Source organism: Abramis brama, assembly GCF_963993115.1.
Source record: "Abramis brama genome assembly, chromosome: 14".
In the NCBI taxonomy this organism is placed as follows: domain Eukaryota; kingdom Metazoa; phylum Chordata; class Actinopteri; order Cypriniformes; family Leuciscidae; genus Abramis; species Abramis brama.
Genome location: NC_139976.1, coordinates 19,375,919 through 19,394,299, shown reverse-complemented (window position 1 = coordinate 19,394,299; position 18,381 = coordinate 19,375,919). Strand labels below are relative to the sequence as shown.

The following is an 18,381-nucleotide window of genomic DNA, read 5'->3' as shown; positions in this document are numbered from 1 at the left end:
ATCACATTTGGCAGACATATGAAAAGATTGAGCATGTGTTAAAGACTTTGCCGCATTTTCAGGCTAAGACTTGAAGGGCAAAACCTCATTCACAAGATAAGCATTTAAGTGAATCCAACGAACATGGAGGCCTATTTATGAGTCACCTTTAATAAAATCACATGGCAAATAAGAGTGATGATTTATCAGTGTTTGGATACTAAAAGTTTTCAGACAACTTGGAGGCATCTATAATGTCGCTTTACTTCTTTAATTGCGTACATGAGATGAAGTGCTTTCACATTCAGGTGGTTTGGCAGCGCTAGCTTCAGCTTGCCTTGGCACCAGGTGCACATCACATTGGCTTTGTTTTTTCAAGTGACTCATAGTTAACCTGGCTCTCGGTGAGCAGTTGGAAAAGCAATTCAGGTCTCTTCCCTCCCAACGTGCTGTACATCATCCCAATCACATGACATTTGAGCAAATGCGTGTTGAAACGTGGTCCATTAGGAGCTACGGCTAATGATGGACCTCTCGCTCCTGTTCAAATCCCTTTTGAAGCTGAATGGTGTCAGGCCCCCTCCACTTCACCCAGACTAATAAATACTTCTTATTTTTGGACACAGTTCACCAACAAGTGCATTAAATGTTAGATAAACAACACTCGACTCCCTTTTTGGTTTTGTTTTATTTGGGGGGGGGGGTTTGGGGTTCTCTCTTTTTATTTTTGGGAAGCTTTCCAGAACCTCTCAGGCAAATATTAAATCAACCTTTAAAGGGCTGAGAGATCATAAATTGGGAAATGGTTCAGCTCTCTTGTGCACTCTGTGTAGCCTTCCAGTATGCCGTGCTGCTGTGTGGCGTTCCCAGAGGGAAGCAGCAAAGGCCAGCCCTTCCAGGGAACAATGATGAATGCTTGGGAGTTGGTGCGCTTGCAACAATGTTGCCTCAAACAATCAAACAATGCCAATGTGAAAAAAATGACCACCCAAATTCAAAAATAAACTTGTTTTGGATTTCTCTGCATGCTGGATGTGGCATTTTATTTCATTCAGTATTTTAGTTTGAGTCAACCCAGTATGTAATTTATCATTTGGCCAAATCTGTATGCAGTCCACGATACTTTGCTGCACATTTGAAGATAGCCTTTTTGTGAATGCTGTTTCTTCTGAATGACATTAAATAAACGATTAAAATTTAATGTTGGGCTTTTTACTTTGCCATATTTCTGCAAATTTGTATTAATTAATGCTGCTAAAACAACAGTTCACACAGTAATGCAACCTCTTTCATAATTTACTTACCTGTATGCTGTTATTTTATTTATTTTGTTATTATTTTGTGCATGAGACTTTTCTGTTCGAGGAAAAAAAAGTCATACTGGTTTGGAACAACACGAGGGTGAGGTATACTCCACTCCAAAGTGAAAATTCTCTCATCATTTGCTTACCCTCATGCCATGCCAGATGTATAAGACTTTCTTTCTTCATACGAACACAAACAAAGATGTTTGGAAAAATAATCAATCTGTGTGAGTCCATATAATGCAAGTGTACGGGACCTCCAAAGTTGATGCTTCAAAAACAACACAAAGCAAACACGACGGTAATGTTCAACAACTTTGTTTGAATGGCTTAACCTCATACTCTCTTTGTGTGGTTTTTAAAGTGTTAACTTTGAAGGTCCCGTACGCAATTTTCATTTTGGTGCATACTGCACCTTTAAAACCGCTGCAGAGTTGACCCCTCATTTTTCACAAAGGTCCCTTTTGTAATTGCTTCCCCAGCGCTGAACACCAATGAGTCCTAATTAGTCTACTTGACCATGGGACAGTTACACCTCCTAAAAGAGGTTTATATCACATCCCCTGACACCCTGCACTGATGTCTCCAATTAGGCCAATTGTTGAGAAGAAGAAAAACTTGATCCCCAAGACCTATTCCTTAGAGAATATTCACATGTATTCCATAACCACTGCTGGAATGGTCCCAGCTGACTCTGTGTGCTTAGAAATGACACATTAGCAGCCAAAATATGCACTTTGTTTCATGAGAAAATGCCCTTGTATAGTAATGCATCACCTTCTGCCTTTTACCCCTCAATGATTGCCTGTGAACCAGAGAGCTTGTCGCAAAATAACACTAGATTTACATTTTCAAGCCAAGCAGCATTTATGATGTGTAACCAGCCCAGCAAATGACATGTAGCTCTGCATGAAATCACAACCCAAATGTTTACATGCAAATTGCACTTTTCATCAGCGTCATTTGTTATGTTAACTATTGCTAATTATATCCACACAAGCTCATTTGAAAATGGCACATTTCCTTGTTCTAAAATAGAGGCTTCCTGATATAAGCAGGTTTGAAAAAAAAAATATGGCTCTGTTCCAAAACACAGTGAGCTGTCTTGCTGTCTACAGCCTACAGAGGCAGCCATTTAAGGGAGCATTCTGAAATGGAATCTCATGAGTGACTGATTTGAAACTTTCTACACAACTCTATGTGTCAAAAAATGTGTCATCATGAGCAATGCATGTGTTACAATATACAGTGGGGAGAACAAGTATTTGATACACTGCCGATTTTGCAGGTTTTCCTACTTACAAAGCATGTAGAGGTTTGTAATTTGTATCATAGGTACACTTCATCTGTGAGAGACGGAATTAAAAAAAAATCCAGAAAATCACATTGTATGATTTTTAAATAATTAATTTGCATTTTATTGCATGACATAAGTATGATCACCTACCAACCAGTAAGAATTCCGGCTCTCACAGACCTGTTAGTTTTTCTTTAAGAAGCACTCCTGTTCTCCATTCATTACCTGTATTAACTGCACCTGTTTGAACTGGTTACCTGTATAAAAGACACCTGTCCACACACTCAATCAAACAGACTCCAACCTCTCCACAATGGCCAAGACCAGAGAGCTGTGTAAGGACATCAGGGATAAAATTGTAGACCTGCACAAGGCTGGGATGGGCTACAGGACAATAGGCAAGCAGCTTGGTGAGAAGGCAACAACTGTTGGCGCAATTATTAGAAAATGGAAGAAGTTCAAGATGACAGTCAATCTCCCTCGGTCTGGGGCACCATGCAAGATCTCACCTCGTGGGGCATCAATGATCATGAGGAAGGTGAGGGATCAGCCCAGAACTACACGGCAGGACCTGAAGAGAGCTGGGACCACAGTCTCAAAGAAAACCATTAGTAACACACTACGCCGTCATGGATTAAAATCCTGCAGTGCACGCAAGGCCCCTGCTCAAGCCAGCGCATGTCCAGGCCCATCTGAAGTTTGCCAATGACCATCTGGATGATCCAGAGGAGGAATGGGAGAAGATCATATGTGGTCTGATGAGACAAAAATAGAGCTTTTTGGTCTAAACTCCACTCGCCGTGTTTGGAGGAAGAAGAAGGATGAGTACAACCCCAAGAACACCATCCCAACCATGAAGCATGGAGGTGGAAACATCATTCTTTGGAGATGCTTTTCTGCAAAGGGGACAGGACGACTGCACCGTATTGAGGGGAGGATGGATGGGGCCATGTATCGCGAGATCTTGGCCAACAACCTCCATCCCTCAGTAAGAGCATTGAAGATGGGCCGTGGCTGGGTCTTCCAGCATGACAACAACCCGAAACACACAGCCAGGGCAACTAAGGAGTGGCTCCGTAAGAAGCATCTCAAGGTCCTAGAGTGGCCTAGCCAGTCTCCAGACCTGAACCCAATAGAAAATCTTTGGAGGGAGCTGAAAGTCCATATTGCCCAGCGACAGCCCCGAAACCTGAAGGATTCTCCAGGAAGGTCTGTATGGAGGAGTGGGCCAAAATCCCTGCTGCAGCGTGTGCAAACCTGGTCAAGAACTACAGGAAACGTATGATCTCTGTAATTGCAAACAAAGGTTTCTGTACCAAATATTAAGATCTGCTTTTCTGATGTATCAAATACTTATGTCATGCAATAAAATGCAAATGAATTACTTAAAAATCATACAATGTGATTTTCTGGATTTTTGTTTTAGATTCCGTCACTCACAGTTGAAGAGTACCTATGATAAAGAGTACCTATTGGGCGGAATTGCCAGAACTGAATAATAATTTTAAAAATCCTTTCAGTTTTTGCCTTCCTTTTGCCCTCCTTCATCCAGTTTGAAATATTTGACTACAAACATGGAGGTTTTTCAAATTTTCCATCGTGGGATTGCTCAATGCAGCCTCATCTAGCCACTGTCTACAACACGCTGGAGCCTTCACTGGGAACCGGAAGTAACTCACTCCACTAAATGTTTCATCTGTGAATTCTTACATCCGAGAACAGTACAAGTTGACACCATTATAACATTAAGTTTGCTAAGTAGTATTTCCTACTAAAGCAAGGCAGTATTTGTGGTAAGCATATCCATAGCAGATTGGTGGGTGTGGTTTTGAACGGCAACATGCTCAGTGCATTATAGGTGTAGAAGTTTTCATAATTATTTGGCAAAAGGGAAGACAACAGCTTTTTTTCTGTTTTTACTAGTCAGGTAGTTTTTTTTTTTTGCCTTTACACTGAAACTTACGCAGCCAAGTTTTATTGAAGGCCCATTTTTCCAGCAGTGAAGTACCCCTTTAATAAAAATTGTTGTTTATTATATATGATTTTTGTAATTATATTTGTCTTGCATTGTCCACCATCTTGGATAGATTTTTGGTATTTAGATTTTGGTATTGCCTATGATGGATACATTCAACACTTCTTTCGAATTTAGCAAAAATAAGGTGTCTTAAGAGGCAGGATTGTCATGTGCCAACCTTTTTAGAACAGCCCACAAATTGGTAGCGTGCCTTAAAATGGTGCCTCTTTAGAAAGCTCACTAGGTTTTGGAAAAGAATGAATTCATGTATATATTTAAAATATATTTCTGAATATTCTCAGTACTGTAAACATTATGCATTCATCATGAAAGACTTATACATGTATACACTGAACATAAGCATTTGGATGTGGATAAGGTTAAATACCTATTTAAGTTGAGATACTCCTCTCTGGATCCACAGCATTACTGCTCATGAGTAATTTGAGATTCTGTGTGTGTGGGGTGGGGGGGATGTAATGCAGATGTGCATAACTTCCTGGGCTTCAGCCAGATTCACTCCTACAGGTTCCCTTGGGTCCTTACTTTTCTAATCACCCCGTAGCTCAGTAATTCTCTACCTCCTTATCCGAACACACACACATGCGTGCTTAAGAGAGGAAGATTTAGAAGGAAGCCTCATATCTCATGCTTTAGCATGAGACCACCAGACCTTTGGTACTTTTGTACACACAACCTCTGCATTTAAGTTCTAGATTAAAGGAAATGCTAGATGTCATTTTTTTAGTTAAAAGTTGTTTGGTGACTATGTAAGTGCAGTCACTGTGCAGAAACATATTGTAGGACTCACTGTATTGATTAAGGATCGCTCTGTCAACATGCTGAGTTTCATGAACGTTTCACCCACTCCCACATCAAAGATCCAGGGGCCACAAGTGCAGGGTTCAACACATGCCCCCGAGCGGCCAACTGGAAAATGTTAACCTTCTCGTCCCAGAGCTGCACGCACACACGCTCACAGATACTAATGTAGTCACTCGCACAGCCAAACACGTGTCAATGACTAGCCTCGGGTTCCTGCTATAGAGCTGCGTACAGTTTGCTTTTTCAGGTTAGAAGAGGGAAACGCTTACAGTCAGGTGGCGGCTAATTTGCAGTCAGCTTATGAGGCTTTGGGTTTTGCTGGGAGTAGCTTGAAATCCAGGCTTTTGTCTTTTAAGTGTGCTGTCAAATGTGCTGCATATGTGTGTCGGAAAGGTGGCGGTTAGCATTGCCCTATTTTCCTTTCTTGGTTTTATATACACTACTGTTCAAAAGTTTGGGTCAGTAGGATTTTCTTTAAAGAAATTATTATTTTTATTCAGCAAGGATGCCTTAAATTGATAGCCTGGGTTTCCCCATGCTGCCTTGCGCGCAGCGCGATTTTATTCACGCTGCTAGGCAGCCTGGACACCATGGACCAGATTTTCCCCTCAAAAAGGGAACCAATCACAGAACGGGGAGGGAGCAGCAAGACGATGACGACGTCTATGCGACACACCGAAGCAGTTTGTTTATATCTATGGATCCAACATGGCATCAGACGCGAAGTTACCTTTCGATGCAGCCTTAGATAGTGTTCTAAGTAGTTAAGTCGCTGAACACCATCGTGTACACATAAATCTCTGACCCATCGTCTTCTTCCTCATCGAATTTCTGTCGCTCTACATACGTCATCTGGTATAATTGAAACGATTGGCTATGAGCTACGTACAGGCGCATTTGATAGACATTCGTAGCGCCCAATAAACGGCTCTGGGCATTCGTAAACCACGCCTCAAATACGGGAAAATGAACATGTGGTTCCCAGACCACGTCTCAATGAGACGAGGTCTGACGTTAGCCAGGCTATTAAATTGATATAATTAAAATAAAATGCTGTTCTTTTGAACTTTATATTAATCAAAGAATCTTGAGAAAAAAAGAAAATTAAGCAGCACAGCTGTTTTTAAATGTTTCTTGAGCACCAAATCAGCATGTTAGAAATGATTTCTGAAGGATCATGCGACTCTGAAGACTGGAGTAATATCTGCTGAAAATTGATCAAATAAATGCAGCCTTGGTCTTTCCAAAAAAAATCCCATATTCCAAATGTCCACAAAAAAAATAATAAAATCGTACCACCCCAAACATTTGAGTGTAATAGCAGAATTCGGCATTCAGTTTTATCTGGAGTGCTAAATATGTTTGTTCACACCCAGATTTGGTTAAAGTCCCCATGTAGTCAATAATTTTATCCCTTAAAACTCATCTTTGATCACCCATATTTAAAACTTTTTTCCTGTGAAAAAAAATTATTCATGCCTGAAACTAGCTTGAATGTAACTCTTGCTTCATTTAGTATATGCGGAAACATGAATATGCAAATTAGCCCTGCCTCCACTAAATCACCTTTTTACTTTAGTAAGCCTGCACAGTGGCAAGTGGAAAAACTGGTTCAATACCATATATTTTTGAACCAGAAACTGATTCATCAACAGGTTGTCTACAAGTCAATGTATCAGAATTGTAATGTGTTTTATGTATCGCTCTCTACAACGTCGGACACATTACGGTAAATTAATATGATTAGCTTTTTGCTTGACTGCATTATCAAACAGCTAATAATGTGTTGCTAATGCTACACAAACGGTGAAAAAAAAGGTTCCTGTTCACCATCTCAGAGTCAGACAGCTGCCTTCTAAAAATCTGAATCCTTAGAAATGCTTTGAACAACTTAGAACGTCAGTGGAGAAAGGCATATAGTTCATCATAACATCGTAATATTACAATATTCTTACGGCATTCTTAAAGCGATTGTTCACCTAAAAATACTGCCTTGTAAACTCACAATCAAAATTGAATTGTGAGTTCTAAAAATGTAAAGCTAAAAGTAAAAGTTTGCTGTGAACGTTTACTTATATTTACTCCCCCGCATGTGACTTGTATGGCTTTAACTTGTATGGTTTTTGGGTGAACTATCCCTTTAATTTTTTTTTATATTATATAAGCCGAACCTAGTCAGGACACAACAAAAATGCTGCACTCTATACTCTTTTAAAAATAAAATAACCAGATGAAGATGCTTTTGGTGATTTGACAGATTTTTACATTTAGCTGTCGTCATCTAACAAAAAAAAAAAACACTCAATTAAACATGCTAATAATTTAATGTAGAAGAAAATTTCAAAATTAATCTTTCTGAAGTGACTTTTTTTGGTTTTTAACTTATTTAGACAAAATAGTATAGAATATTAATATCAGCCATTTAACAGCATGAAAATTACTCTATCAACAAGACTTTTAATGTACATCTCAAGTACATCCCAACACCTGTCAGTATAGTTGCACAGGAATATAAATGCAGCTTCACTAGGCAGTATTTGAGCTGCCCCTGTAAGCTGTTGTATGAACAGGACAGTTTCAGAGTCACATCTGTCAGTAAATACAGTTGCCAATCACTGACTTTGTGAATGTAGCTGGTGTGAGGTGGTCCCGCACATACAGCACATGCTGTCAGAAGCCTCTCCGCTCTGCCCTGATTGGAGATTTATAAGGTCCAGACAGATGTAAAGCAGACTCTAGTGGTGACAAGTGTCTGAAGAGGAAGAGGACATCAGGTGCGTGTGTGTGTATAGCCCAGTAAGTGAATGTGGTTTCGTGGAAGGTATGTCTCACATTGAGGCTATGCAGGGCTCACTTAGAGCAACTGTTTTTTTCCCTTCAGGATATTGAAAGAACTTGACTGTTCTTGTAGATTTGTGCTCATGTGGATTTGTTAGTCCTTCGACCGGAGGATGTGTCAGGGAAGGAGGCTAAAGATCACAGATGTGTGTAATGAAATCAAATCCCTCTGGTCTAAACTAAGAGGACATTTTTTACTGAAGTGCTCACTAGTGCTCTCATTGCGCATTAGTGCCATTACTTATCATTAAGCAAGGAAACCATCAGAGTGAGCAAACAAAGGATATTCATCTTTTATAAAGAAGTGGAAAACGTAAAACTGCACATTTTAGTGAATAATTTATATATATATGCTTTATATATATATATATATATATATATATATATATATATATAAAGCATACATCATCTCTCCATGGGCTGAGGACAACTGGGAGAGGAAAAATGGATAATATTCCACCAGGTGAATATCATTTGTGCAGGTGGATGTATAATTCATTTTAAGTATAGCTAAAGCCAACTCTTGCTTCCTTGATGAAGAACCTTGATTAAGGAAAAAGCCACATACCAAGAGGACTCTGGGAATAATTTTGTAATATCGCTTAAGTTAACTTGCTTGAAGTACACTACTCATAAGCATTTCAAACATTGCCCTTTGTCCTTAAAATAATTTTCTCTAGAAATATATTGTTGGTCCAAACATCTTTCAATTTAAAATTTAATAATATTTTTTTTCTCATGCTTTAAGAACTGGAGAGAAGTTTTAGGATATTGAAAAGTTTGAAAAAAGAAAATTTATGACAAAATAGAGATGGAATATTTTAGGCATGCACCAGTATTTTATTTAAAAAAAAAAAAAAAAAAAAATCTGATTCTGTCCGATTTTTTGGTCACTAATCAAATGTAAGCAAATTTGTGACATTGACCTTGTGAAAAAAGGCCAGATTTTCTTGTTTCCATTGAATGTCAGCCAGTAAAGCAAAAAGCTGTCATAACAGATATTTAAATATATATATATATTTTCATTTTATTGTAATTATGTTGACAATATCATTTGTAATGAAAAAAAAATTAAATACTGTGTCTATAAAATATGATTTTAACCTAAGTAGGAAGCAGTATGTAGATTATTTGCTTTGCTATTTCTCTCAGTTCAGCTGGTTTGTGAGCTCTGTGCATGTGATTGAGCTGAAATCTAGAAGACCCACAGTCCAAACCTGTCAGAGGTAATTGCCAACCTGAGCGGGCAGGAAGGGATTGGGGGTAATGTAGGGCAGTATACACTTTACACCATGACGCAGAACTTTACTTACCATAGCAGCCAGAAAATACATAGTCCTGTGCTTTTCTATTTTAAATGTGCAGCTCTAAAAACATCTCAATAGTTGTGGCTAAGCTGAAGTCATTCAGACCACCAAATAGGTGGTCTCGTTTTACTTGAAATGGAAGTCATAGCCTTTTGAAAGGAGATGATTCATTAATGTGCATCTGCACTCATTGTCTAGCTCTAGGGAAAGTGTTTTCTGACAACTTAAATGGGTTAATGTGGTAAAAAGCGTTCTCATATCTGTATTAGATAACCCTTCCCGCGTCAAGATCTTTTATGCCGATTAACAATGGTGTGTTCTGTAACCAGATTCCATTACCATGAGAAAAAGAAAGCCTCTTTATGGATTCAGCTGACAGGGTTTGCATTATCCTTGGCTTTCCACGCTCAGATGCTGTAGAAGATTGTCTCTGTACCAAGGGGCACATTTACATGCTCCTAATCTTCCCCAGATGTTCCGCAATGACACAAACAGTGATAAAAAGGACATGTCCGGGGACAGTCATGTGACTGCTTAACATCTATTGTCGTATTCCATCATTGTCAGTTGGTTACTTTCTAATCAAACTTACAGTTGGTGAAGCGTTTCTTGTGACAACAAAATTACAGCAGTGGTTCACTGTCATTCGGCGAGCCAGGTGCCAGTTCCATTTTAACTTTGGGATTGGATGTGTTTTTTAAATCTTTTAAAGGGGTCCTATTATGCTTTTTTACATTTTCAACTTTCTTCAGTGTGTAATGTTGCTGTTTGTGCTTGAAAAAGTTCTGCACAAATTCCACTCCAAAAGGAGTAATTCTCTATATCAGTTAGCACTGTTTTTGAACTCCTTGAAATGCCTTGCTTGTAGCCTTGAGTTTTCTTCCGGGAATGTACATCACAATTTTCCTTATTTAAATAATTCCTAAATGCATCTGGTTATTTGATCAGATAGCAATCTGATCAGTAAAAACGCATGAAGTGACCAGGTGTAAACAGGCCCATAGAGACCAGAACTAAACAGAAAGTTAATGACAGACTGGGAAGAGAGGTGCTGCATCAATATGTGAAAAATATAATTTTTTTGAAATATGAAGCATGAAAACCTTTTCTAGTAGACCCTCAAAAAACAAAATCAAGACTTTGATACTGGGCATAATAGGTCAACTTTAAAAACGTCTGTTTCCTGAAGGAGGGAAATAAGACATTACGTCAGAACTGACTGAAGCATTGGGATCTCGCCTGAGAGCCCAATCACCTTTGAGTGGTAACAAAACAAGCCAATATACATTGGTGAGTGAGATTTGCATGGCAAGCTCACTCATTCAAGTTTGCGCTGAGGAGCCAAAACGGGGGTCCCGACCATTCAGCTGTGGTACAGCGGTTGTGGCAGGCAGGACGTAACATCTTCATTCCGTCCTTTAGGGAAGGGGGGTTACATTAGTAACTAAGATGTTCCCTATCAGTCAGTCACGTTCGACGTTGCGTCAGAACTGACTGATGCATTGGGATCCCTGTGGAAAGCGCCACAATCGCTGACCCTTTCCAGTGCCCCGTGTAAGCCTCATAGACCTGCGTACCTGGTGGGACGGAAGGACATCATTTTCCAAGGGGAAGGTCGATAGCTGCTGTTCCTTTCGGTTTACCCTATACAGCCATGACTGGTTGGATAACACTGGGAAAGCGTGCCGAATCCAGATGGAGAGGGACGCAACAGAGACCACATCCTGCCTGTAGGAAGGTAACATGGAAATACACATATGGACTAAACCTCAGGGCAGAAGCCAGCTTCTCCCTTAGATTGTAGAATCTCGCGAATGTGTTAGAGTTGCCCAGACCTCAGCTCTGCAGATGTCTGCCAGAGAGGTGCTTTGCGCCAACACTCCGAGTGGAGAGAGCCCTCAGCCCAAGGGGGCATGGCTCGCCTTGGGACTGAAATGTCAAGACGATGGCAACCACTATCCAGTGGGCCAACCTCTGTTTGGAGACAGCCTTTTCCTCCAAAACCTCCAAAGCAAACAAAGAGTTGCTCAGAGCTTCCAAAGGGCCCTCTCTGTAGGGCTGTTAATACCACAGAGAGGTCCCAAGAGGGGATGAGGCATGGTCGATGAGGATTCAGTCTCCTCTATCCCTGTTTTTCCACAGACTTACTACTGCGTCGTAATAGCATCAACATACACTTTTAAGGTGAAGGGAGATGGCCTTTGCTCCAATTCTTCTTGCAGGAAAGAAAGCACGGCGCTGATCGGGCTTTTATGGGGTTCTGCCTGACGGGAAGAACACCAATCAACGAACAAACTCCACTTCAAGGAATAAGCTTGCCTCGTAGAGGGGACTCTGGCATGAGTCATTGTGTCAACTGCTGGTGGTAGATCACTTAAGTCCTCCTCGTCCCATCCAGATACCACCCATGGAGTTTCCAGAGCTCTGGCCACGGGTGCCATAGGGAGCCCCGTCCCTGAAAAGCAGGTCCTTCCTCAGTGGAATCCGCCAGGGAGGGGCCGTAACAAGGAGCGTCAGGTAAGAGAACCAGGTCCGGGTGACCAGTAAGGCACAACCATCAGAAGCTCCTCCCCAACCTCCCCTTGCGGCTCACTGGGGCTAGCTGTGTGCCAGTGTTTTCGAGCCGAGGGTCCCCTCGGTCAGGGAATACAAAATCTAGCAATTGTCCTGCAATAACAGTCGAATTTGGTGTAGGGCCATAAGTACTGCTAGCAACTCGAGGCAATTGATGTGCCACTGCAGTCGAGGTCCTGTTCAGGATCCTGAAGCTGTTCACTCATTGCCTACAGCGCCCCAGACCATTCTGGAGGCATCTGTTGTAACAACAACGTGCATGTACACTTGTTCTAGGGGCACTCTGGCCTGTAGAAAAGCAAGGACTGAAAGTGCGACGACAGAATGGTGTGTTGGTCACCCGATGTTTGCCTCTGCGCCATTCCATGTAACAAATTAGCTCAAAGAGGAAATATTAATTGTTTATATTTGGATCAGTTCATCTGATTAACTTGATGTAGCTAACTTAATATTACAATCAATTAATCCGTTTGTCCCATTAATTCTAAGAAAAGGGTATTTTTCATAGCAACAGAAAAATAATTCTGTCTTAACATGTACAGCGCTTCGAGTATGTAACAAGACCAGAAATCGTTAAATTGACTGCCTAAAACAGAGAATCAGAACTAAATATGTATTGTGCACAAGTTTTATTAACTAAATCATTAACACAACTAATCTAAACAAAACACATACACACAATTATAATACATGGGTAAAATGTTAAGCGACAGAATGAAACCGGAAACGGAAACAGGGAATGAAGCTATGGAAAAGATTAATTCAACTATGAAAAGAACCATCAGCTTTTTATTTTCAAAGCCTGGTAGAAGGCTTCACAGCTTATTACTAAACCTCTGTTTAGTCAGTTAATTGTACAATACTTGCATTGCCGTTGAAGCAGTTTCATAAAGTTCCGTGAGTCGATGGAGTTGAAGTTGCAATCGATTTCTACTGCATTGAATGAAGAAGATATGATGAACTTGCATTTTTAGTTCAACTCCGTCATGGTCGAGGAAGTTGCACATGGCTTGATGTGTTGGTACGACCGCGTGGTAGGACCGAGTTTCCGGTCCCACACACGCACAGCGACCAGCAGAAGCAGGAAGAGAGAGAGGAGGAACTTGTGTGGAGGCTTTTAACCTCTGAGGATGGCCTCTCCTCCTATGGGATCAGTGAGCCAATCGTACTTAAGCTTTCAGAGGGAAAGTGAGCTGAGCTAGAGTGAGCCAGAGTCAAGATAGTTGAGAATGCGAACGCCCACTTCCCTTAGCGGGCCAAGGAGAGCCTCCGCGACTTTTGTGAAGATGAGGGACAGCCAAAAGGGGAGGATCTTGTATTGATATGCCCAACCTTAGAAGCAAAGCGCCTGTCGGGGTAAAGTCAAGACATGAAAGTACGCGTCCTTCAAGTCGATCGCTCAATCTTGGGGGCGAACACATGAGGATGCACTTCTGCGTTAGCATCTTGAATAGGAAGCTTGTGAAGGGCCTGATTCAAGACACGCAGATCCAAGATCGACCATAACCCACCACCTTTTTTGGGTACAATGAAGTATGGTTTGTAAAACCCTGACCTATCTCGGCTGGAGGGACCGGCTCTATTGCGTCCTTTGCTAGCAGGACTGCATCTCCGTAAGCAGGACAGGAGCATGCTTGTCTGCCACTGAGGTAAACAAATTCTTCTGAACCTGGGGGGACGCCAGGTGAACTGAATTGCACAGCCTAGTCTGATTGTCTGGATGAGCCAACGAGATGGGCTAGGAAGCGCTAGCCAGGCCTCCAGACACTGTGCAAGCGGCACCAGCTTAACCACAGACGCAACCGTGGAGGGGCAGTAGGCCTGTCGCGATAATTAAATAACCGTCTGATCGCGATTATTTGATCTAACCGCGATTGTTTTAGACAACCACGATTATTGCGCTCTTTTATAGGCCTACGGCACATGGGGAGGATCTTGTACTGATTTGATCTTGTACTGGCAATTAATCGGCATAACCGCAATTATTTTTTAGACAATTAATCGTCACCCAAATTTCATAATCGTGACAGGCCTAAGGGGCAGTGAGGTGGATCGCTGGGGCCCAACCAGGGAGGCGTAGCGTCCCGAAGTAGAGGAAGTGAATGGCTCCTTGGATCCCTTTTATGATGGATGGAAGCATTTTTTTTCTGGGCTTCAAAATTTATGGTACAATTCACTCACATTATAGTTTGAAAGAGCCAGGACATTTTTTAATATAACTCAGATTGTGTTTGGCTGAAATAAGTAAGTCATATACACCTAGGATGGCTTCAGGTTGAGTAAATTATGGGATTTTTTTTTTTTATTGAGAACGTTCCTGTTCTGTTTCGTGCTGCAGTCATCAAGTCTAACGAAGGTAGTGTACATTATAGTTTATATAGATTTTAGGAGGCAGAGCTTAGAAATGCCAACAAAGCACCTGGCTGACGACCTTAAACAAAGCATGCTTAAACCCGCCCCAGACTCTGGAGTGTCACCAGTCCTAATCCAATCATCATAACTATTCAAAGAATGGGACAGTGGCTCCAAGAGCCATTAAAGACATGGGTGAGATTGTCAGTAATCTGACTCGAAAACAGGACTGACAGGAACCTCTTGATAAAATCTTTGCTTAAACGAATCATTATTCTGATGTCATCATCTTTACCTTAAATGCTAAATACAATGTACTTCCCCTTAGTTTTTCATGTGATGTTATGTAAAGATGACTGACTGAGAGGGAACTTTGAGATCATCTATATTCTACTGTACATTTATTGTCTATATGCTTATTACAGCTATAAGTGACAGAATACACTTTTAGCAGATATACACATTTGAAATGAACAGCCTTTTTCTTCTCGGAAAACAGAGCAAAAAATTGCTGACTCATCTGCACAGATTTTATCTGAATTAAGAACTGTTTACACAGTGGAAAAAATACTGGAATCAAATTACGTTTGTTTCATTTTTCGGTTCTTGCATCTGTATTCTTTCAGTGATACAGACAGAATCAACAAAATCATACAGGTTACAACTGTGCAACAAATTAATATTAATAATAATGAATCTTAATGTAATGTTAATTAAATATATTTCATAATTAAATATATGTAAAATAATAGGCTTTTTGAACAATTTTAAAAGAAGAATAAAAAAATTCTGACTTATGCCTTTTTTTTCTTTGCTTTTTTATAAAGGACAGGCCATTCGATAAGTCCCACCTAAATTTCCTGTTTCAATTGGAATTACATCAACACAGGAAAGGAAACTGATTTCATGAGGTCTTTAAACGGTATATGGATTTACTGGGGCCACAGAGGGGTGCCCGAGCTTGTTGACACTGACACTGCCCTTTGGAACTGAATTACACATGTGCAAAGGGAAAATGATGAGTTAGCATTCTGTTCATCACTTTTCACCAAACATCTGTTTGTTGCTTCAGGAGGGGAAGATACTGCTCAGATAGACTAATGTTGATCAAGTCTATCTGTCGGTTGTCCGTGAAATGCTTTCTTCCTTACTGGAAACAGGGGTGTCTTTGAGTAGAAATATGCATTTGATTCCACAAGGGCTGACCTTTGACCTCCACTACACTCAGTACCTGTGGGCCCTAAATAACTAAAGCAGGCCTTAGTGTGACTGCTTGTTTCCAATAAATAACAGATGTTCCAGACAGGAAACAAGGACAGCATTTTTCAACAACAAAAAAAAAGAGCCCCACATGCACAAGCGAATCAGTCCATGCACCGCGTTCTCATTAAAGTGTCACTCACTGTCCATTTCAACCTCTGCACGGCTCATCTCAGCTGCAAAAAGGGGCTAGTTGGTTGTGTTTTATCGGCACTACACATCAACCACACACTCAAATCACACTAACCCATGTGTGTTATCAGACTTGGTGCTGTAGAAGCTCTGTGAGTTGACGGCACAGTGTTTCCTCATTTGATCTCTGCGTTATGAATGCTATAGGCCCGTTCTTCACAGGCACCAACTCTGGCGTCTGTCTGAAGTGAACAGAGAGATGAACTAACGGAGGCCCAGAGGCTTCATCCTGTGCTGTTGTGTTTGTGTGTGTCTGTGCAGTGATGGGGGAGAATCAGAGGAAGAAGCTGGAGGCTGTCAGCTACTCTTCCCGCTACGCACTTGGACTCTTCTACAAAGCCGACACACGAATCGACGTCCCTTGGGCGGCCAAGTACGTCTCCAATAATCCCTGCATTCGCTTCATTGCCATAGATGATAAAAAGCGCAATTTAGGTCAGTGCCTTCATATTTTCCTCCTCTCATCTCCAACTCCCGCTCTGACGTTTCGTTCTGTTTCTCTGCATTTTCTGTTTCTTTCTCTCACTGTGTTTCAAGATCTTTGTTCACACTGCACACAAATCTGATTTGGTTTTTAAATCCGATTTATTTTTTCAAATCCAAACTGATGCCCATTGACTTTTACACATGGTCATGGTCATAATCAGTTTCAGACAGTGTCAAAAATGACACTGTTTTTATTTTCATTTTTTGGTTGACAGCCCTAAAGACATTTCTAATACCCTGTCCCTATTCCACCCTGTTCCTGTCAGTGTCTGTCCTTTTCTGCCTTTTCTTTAAATTACAGCACTAAGTTTGTCTGCCTTGAAAACGTATCAAGTCTAGTCAAATTTATTAGCAAGTCAAATTCACTAGTCAAATTTAACAGCGCTTTTCACCATACACACTGTTTTTAAAGCAGCTTTACAGAAAGTCATACTGTTATGTCTATTATGCCTTAGTGCTTTACTATAGAGCAAGATTTAGAGCCTGGTGATATTACAATATAAAACGATGATATAGATTTTAGATAAATAGCTATATTGTATTTATAATTTTGTCTAGCACATATAAAAGTGCTGTAACAAAGGCAATAACAGAGATTTATATCCTGGTAAGGATTTTTGTCATATCACACATTTAAGTAATTAAAACAGGGAGCTGCTAGAAAGTCAACAGATGAAGAGCCAGAGGCGAAATGGAACGAAAAACTCAGTTTTGTCACTGTTTGTGTGTCATTTGTGTTAGACCGTTTTAAAGCATTTCATTTTATTAGTTGGTTTTGTTTTTTGTTTTATTAAGTCTATGTGGACAGCAAACAGTGAGGCAGCTCACTAGGTTTGGGAACAGAGCTCATGTGTATTCTAGATATGTGGGTGTGTGCGTGTCTTGTTGTTTATGATTTTTGTGAATGCATGACTAAAAAAAGCTTTTTTATTTGTGAAGAATTTTGTATGTGATTTGTGTTTGTTCCTGTGTTTGTGAGTTTTTCCTCACAAAGCCTGTAAGTCCATGACGGTGTATCTGCAGTAGCCCAGTGGAAATAGTCTTGTGAAAACAGCCTCTACACCTGTCACCTTTCATCCACTCCAGTGTTTCCGAGGGCAACATCATAATTAGGGGAGCTGTTAAATTTTGCATTCTGCTGTGCTGTTCTTTTAGCCCGGCACACTCCTTCCAGCCTCCTCAGCTTTCACACGACCATGCTTTAATCTTCCTTTTCATTTCTGTAATGTGTTTTGCTTGTAGTTCCAGTAAAGTAGGTCTGAGTCTGATCTCACAGAGCACCCCAAGCTCTCTTTGAAAACTTTTTGGCAGGCCGCTAATGATAAGCTATTACTGTGTTCCTGAGCGTCTGGCGAGAAACCCATTTATGCCGTTCAGTAAATGTGGAATGAGGTAGATCAGGGCTAGATGATGGTTTCCCAAAAACAGAACTGGTTCATAATTGATATGAATTTGATTACATATGAAGTATGAAACTTGCTACCAGAATGCAAAAAAAAAAAAAAAGACTATTCAGACAGGATTAATTTTCTAAAGGAAGTTTGGGTCAGATGGGTTGTACTGGGTCAGATGGGATTGGAATCACTGAAGTTAATACTAATGTGTCTGGATGTGGGCGTTATGGATGTTAATGTTCTCTGGATGTGATTAATTATCTAATTAAAACATTATGTATGTAATTAAGGGAGGAAATTGTAGGTATAGTCCAATCAATAATGAAAATTCTGTTATTTTTACTCACCCTCATGTTGCTCCAAACAAGTTTGACTTTCTTTCGTCTGTGGAAGACAAAAAGAGAAATTTGCCAGTTTCTCTTTTCATTGAATTTAGTACCCATGGCTAATGAGGCTTTCAAGCTTCGAAAAGGATGCTAAAGCACCATAAAGGTATCGTAAAAGTGGTCCAAACAACTTGCTATATTCAGAGTCTTCTAAAATCATATAGCTTTTT

General features: G+C 40.5%; 1 protein-coding gene across 3 annotated transcripts in view; it reads left to right on the top strand.

The window, feature by feature from the left end:
• Positions 1 to 18,381, top strand: part of rnls (renalase, FAD-dependent amine oxidase) — a 56,225-nt gene that overhangs the window by 20,654 nt on the left and 17,190 nt on the right. For 2 of the 3 annotated variants that reach the window (XM_084135566.1, XM_084135565.1), the window contains exon 5: positions 16,207 to 16,380. In XM_084135566.1, coding sequence (XP_083991692.1) covers positions 16,207 to 16,380 — 174 coding nt within the window. Of the gene's footprint in view, positions 1 to 16,206; positions 16,800 to 16,854; positions 17,923 to 18,381 lie in introns of those variants that run through there. The other variant, XR_014609028.1, reaches the window with a different exon arrangement.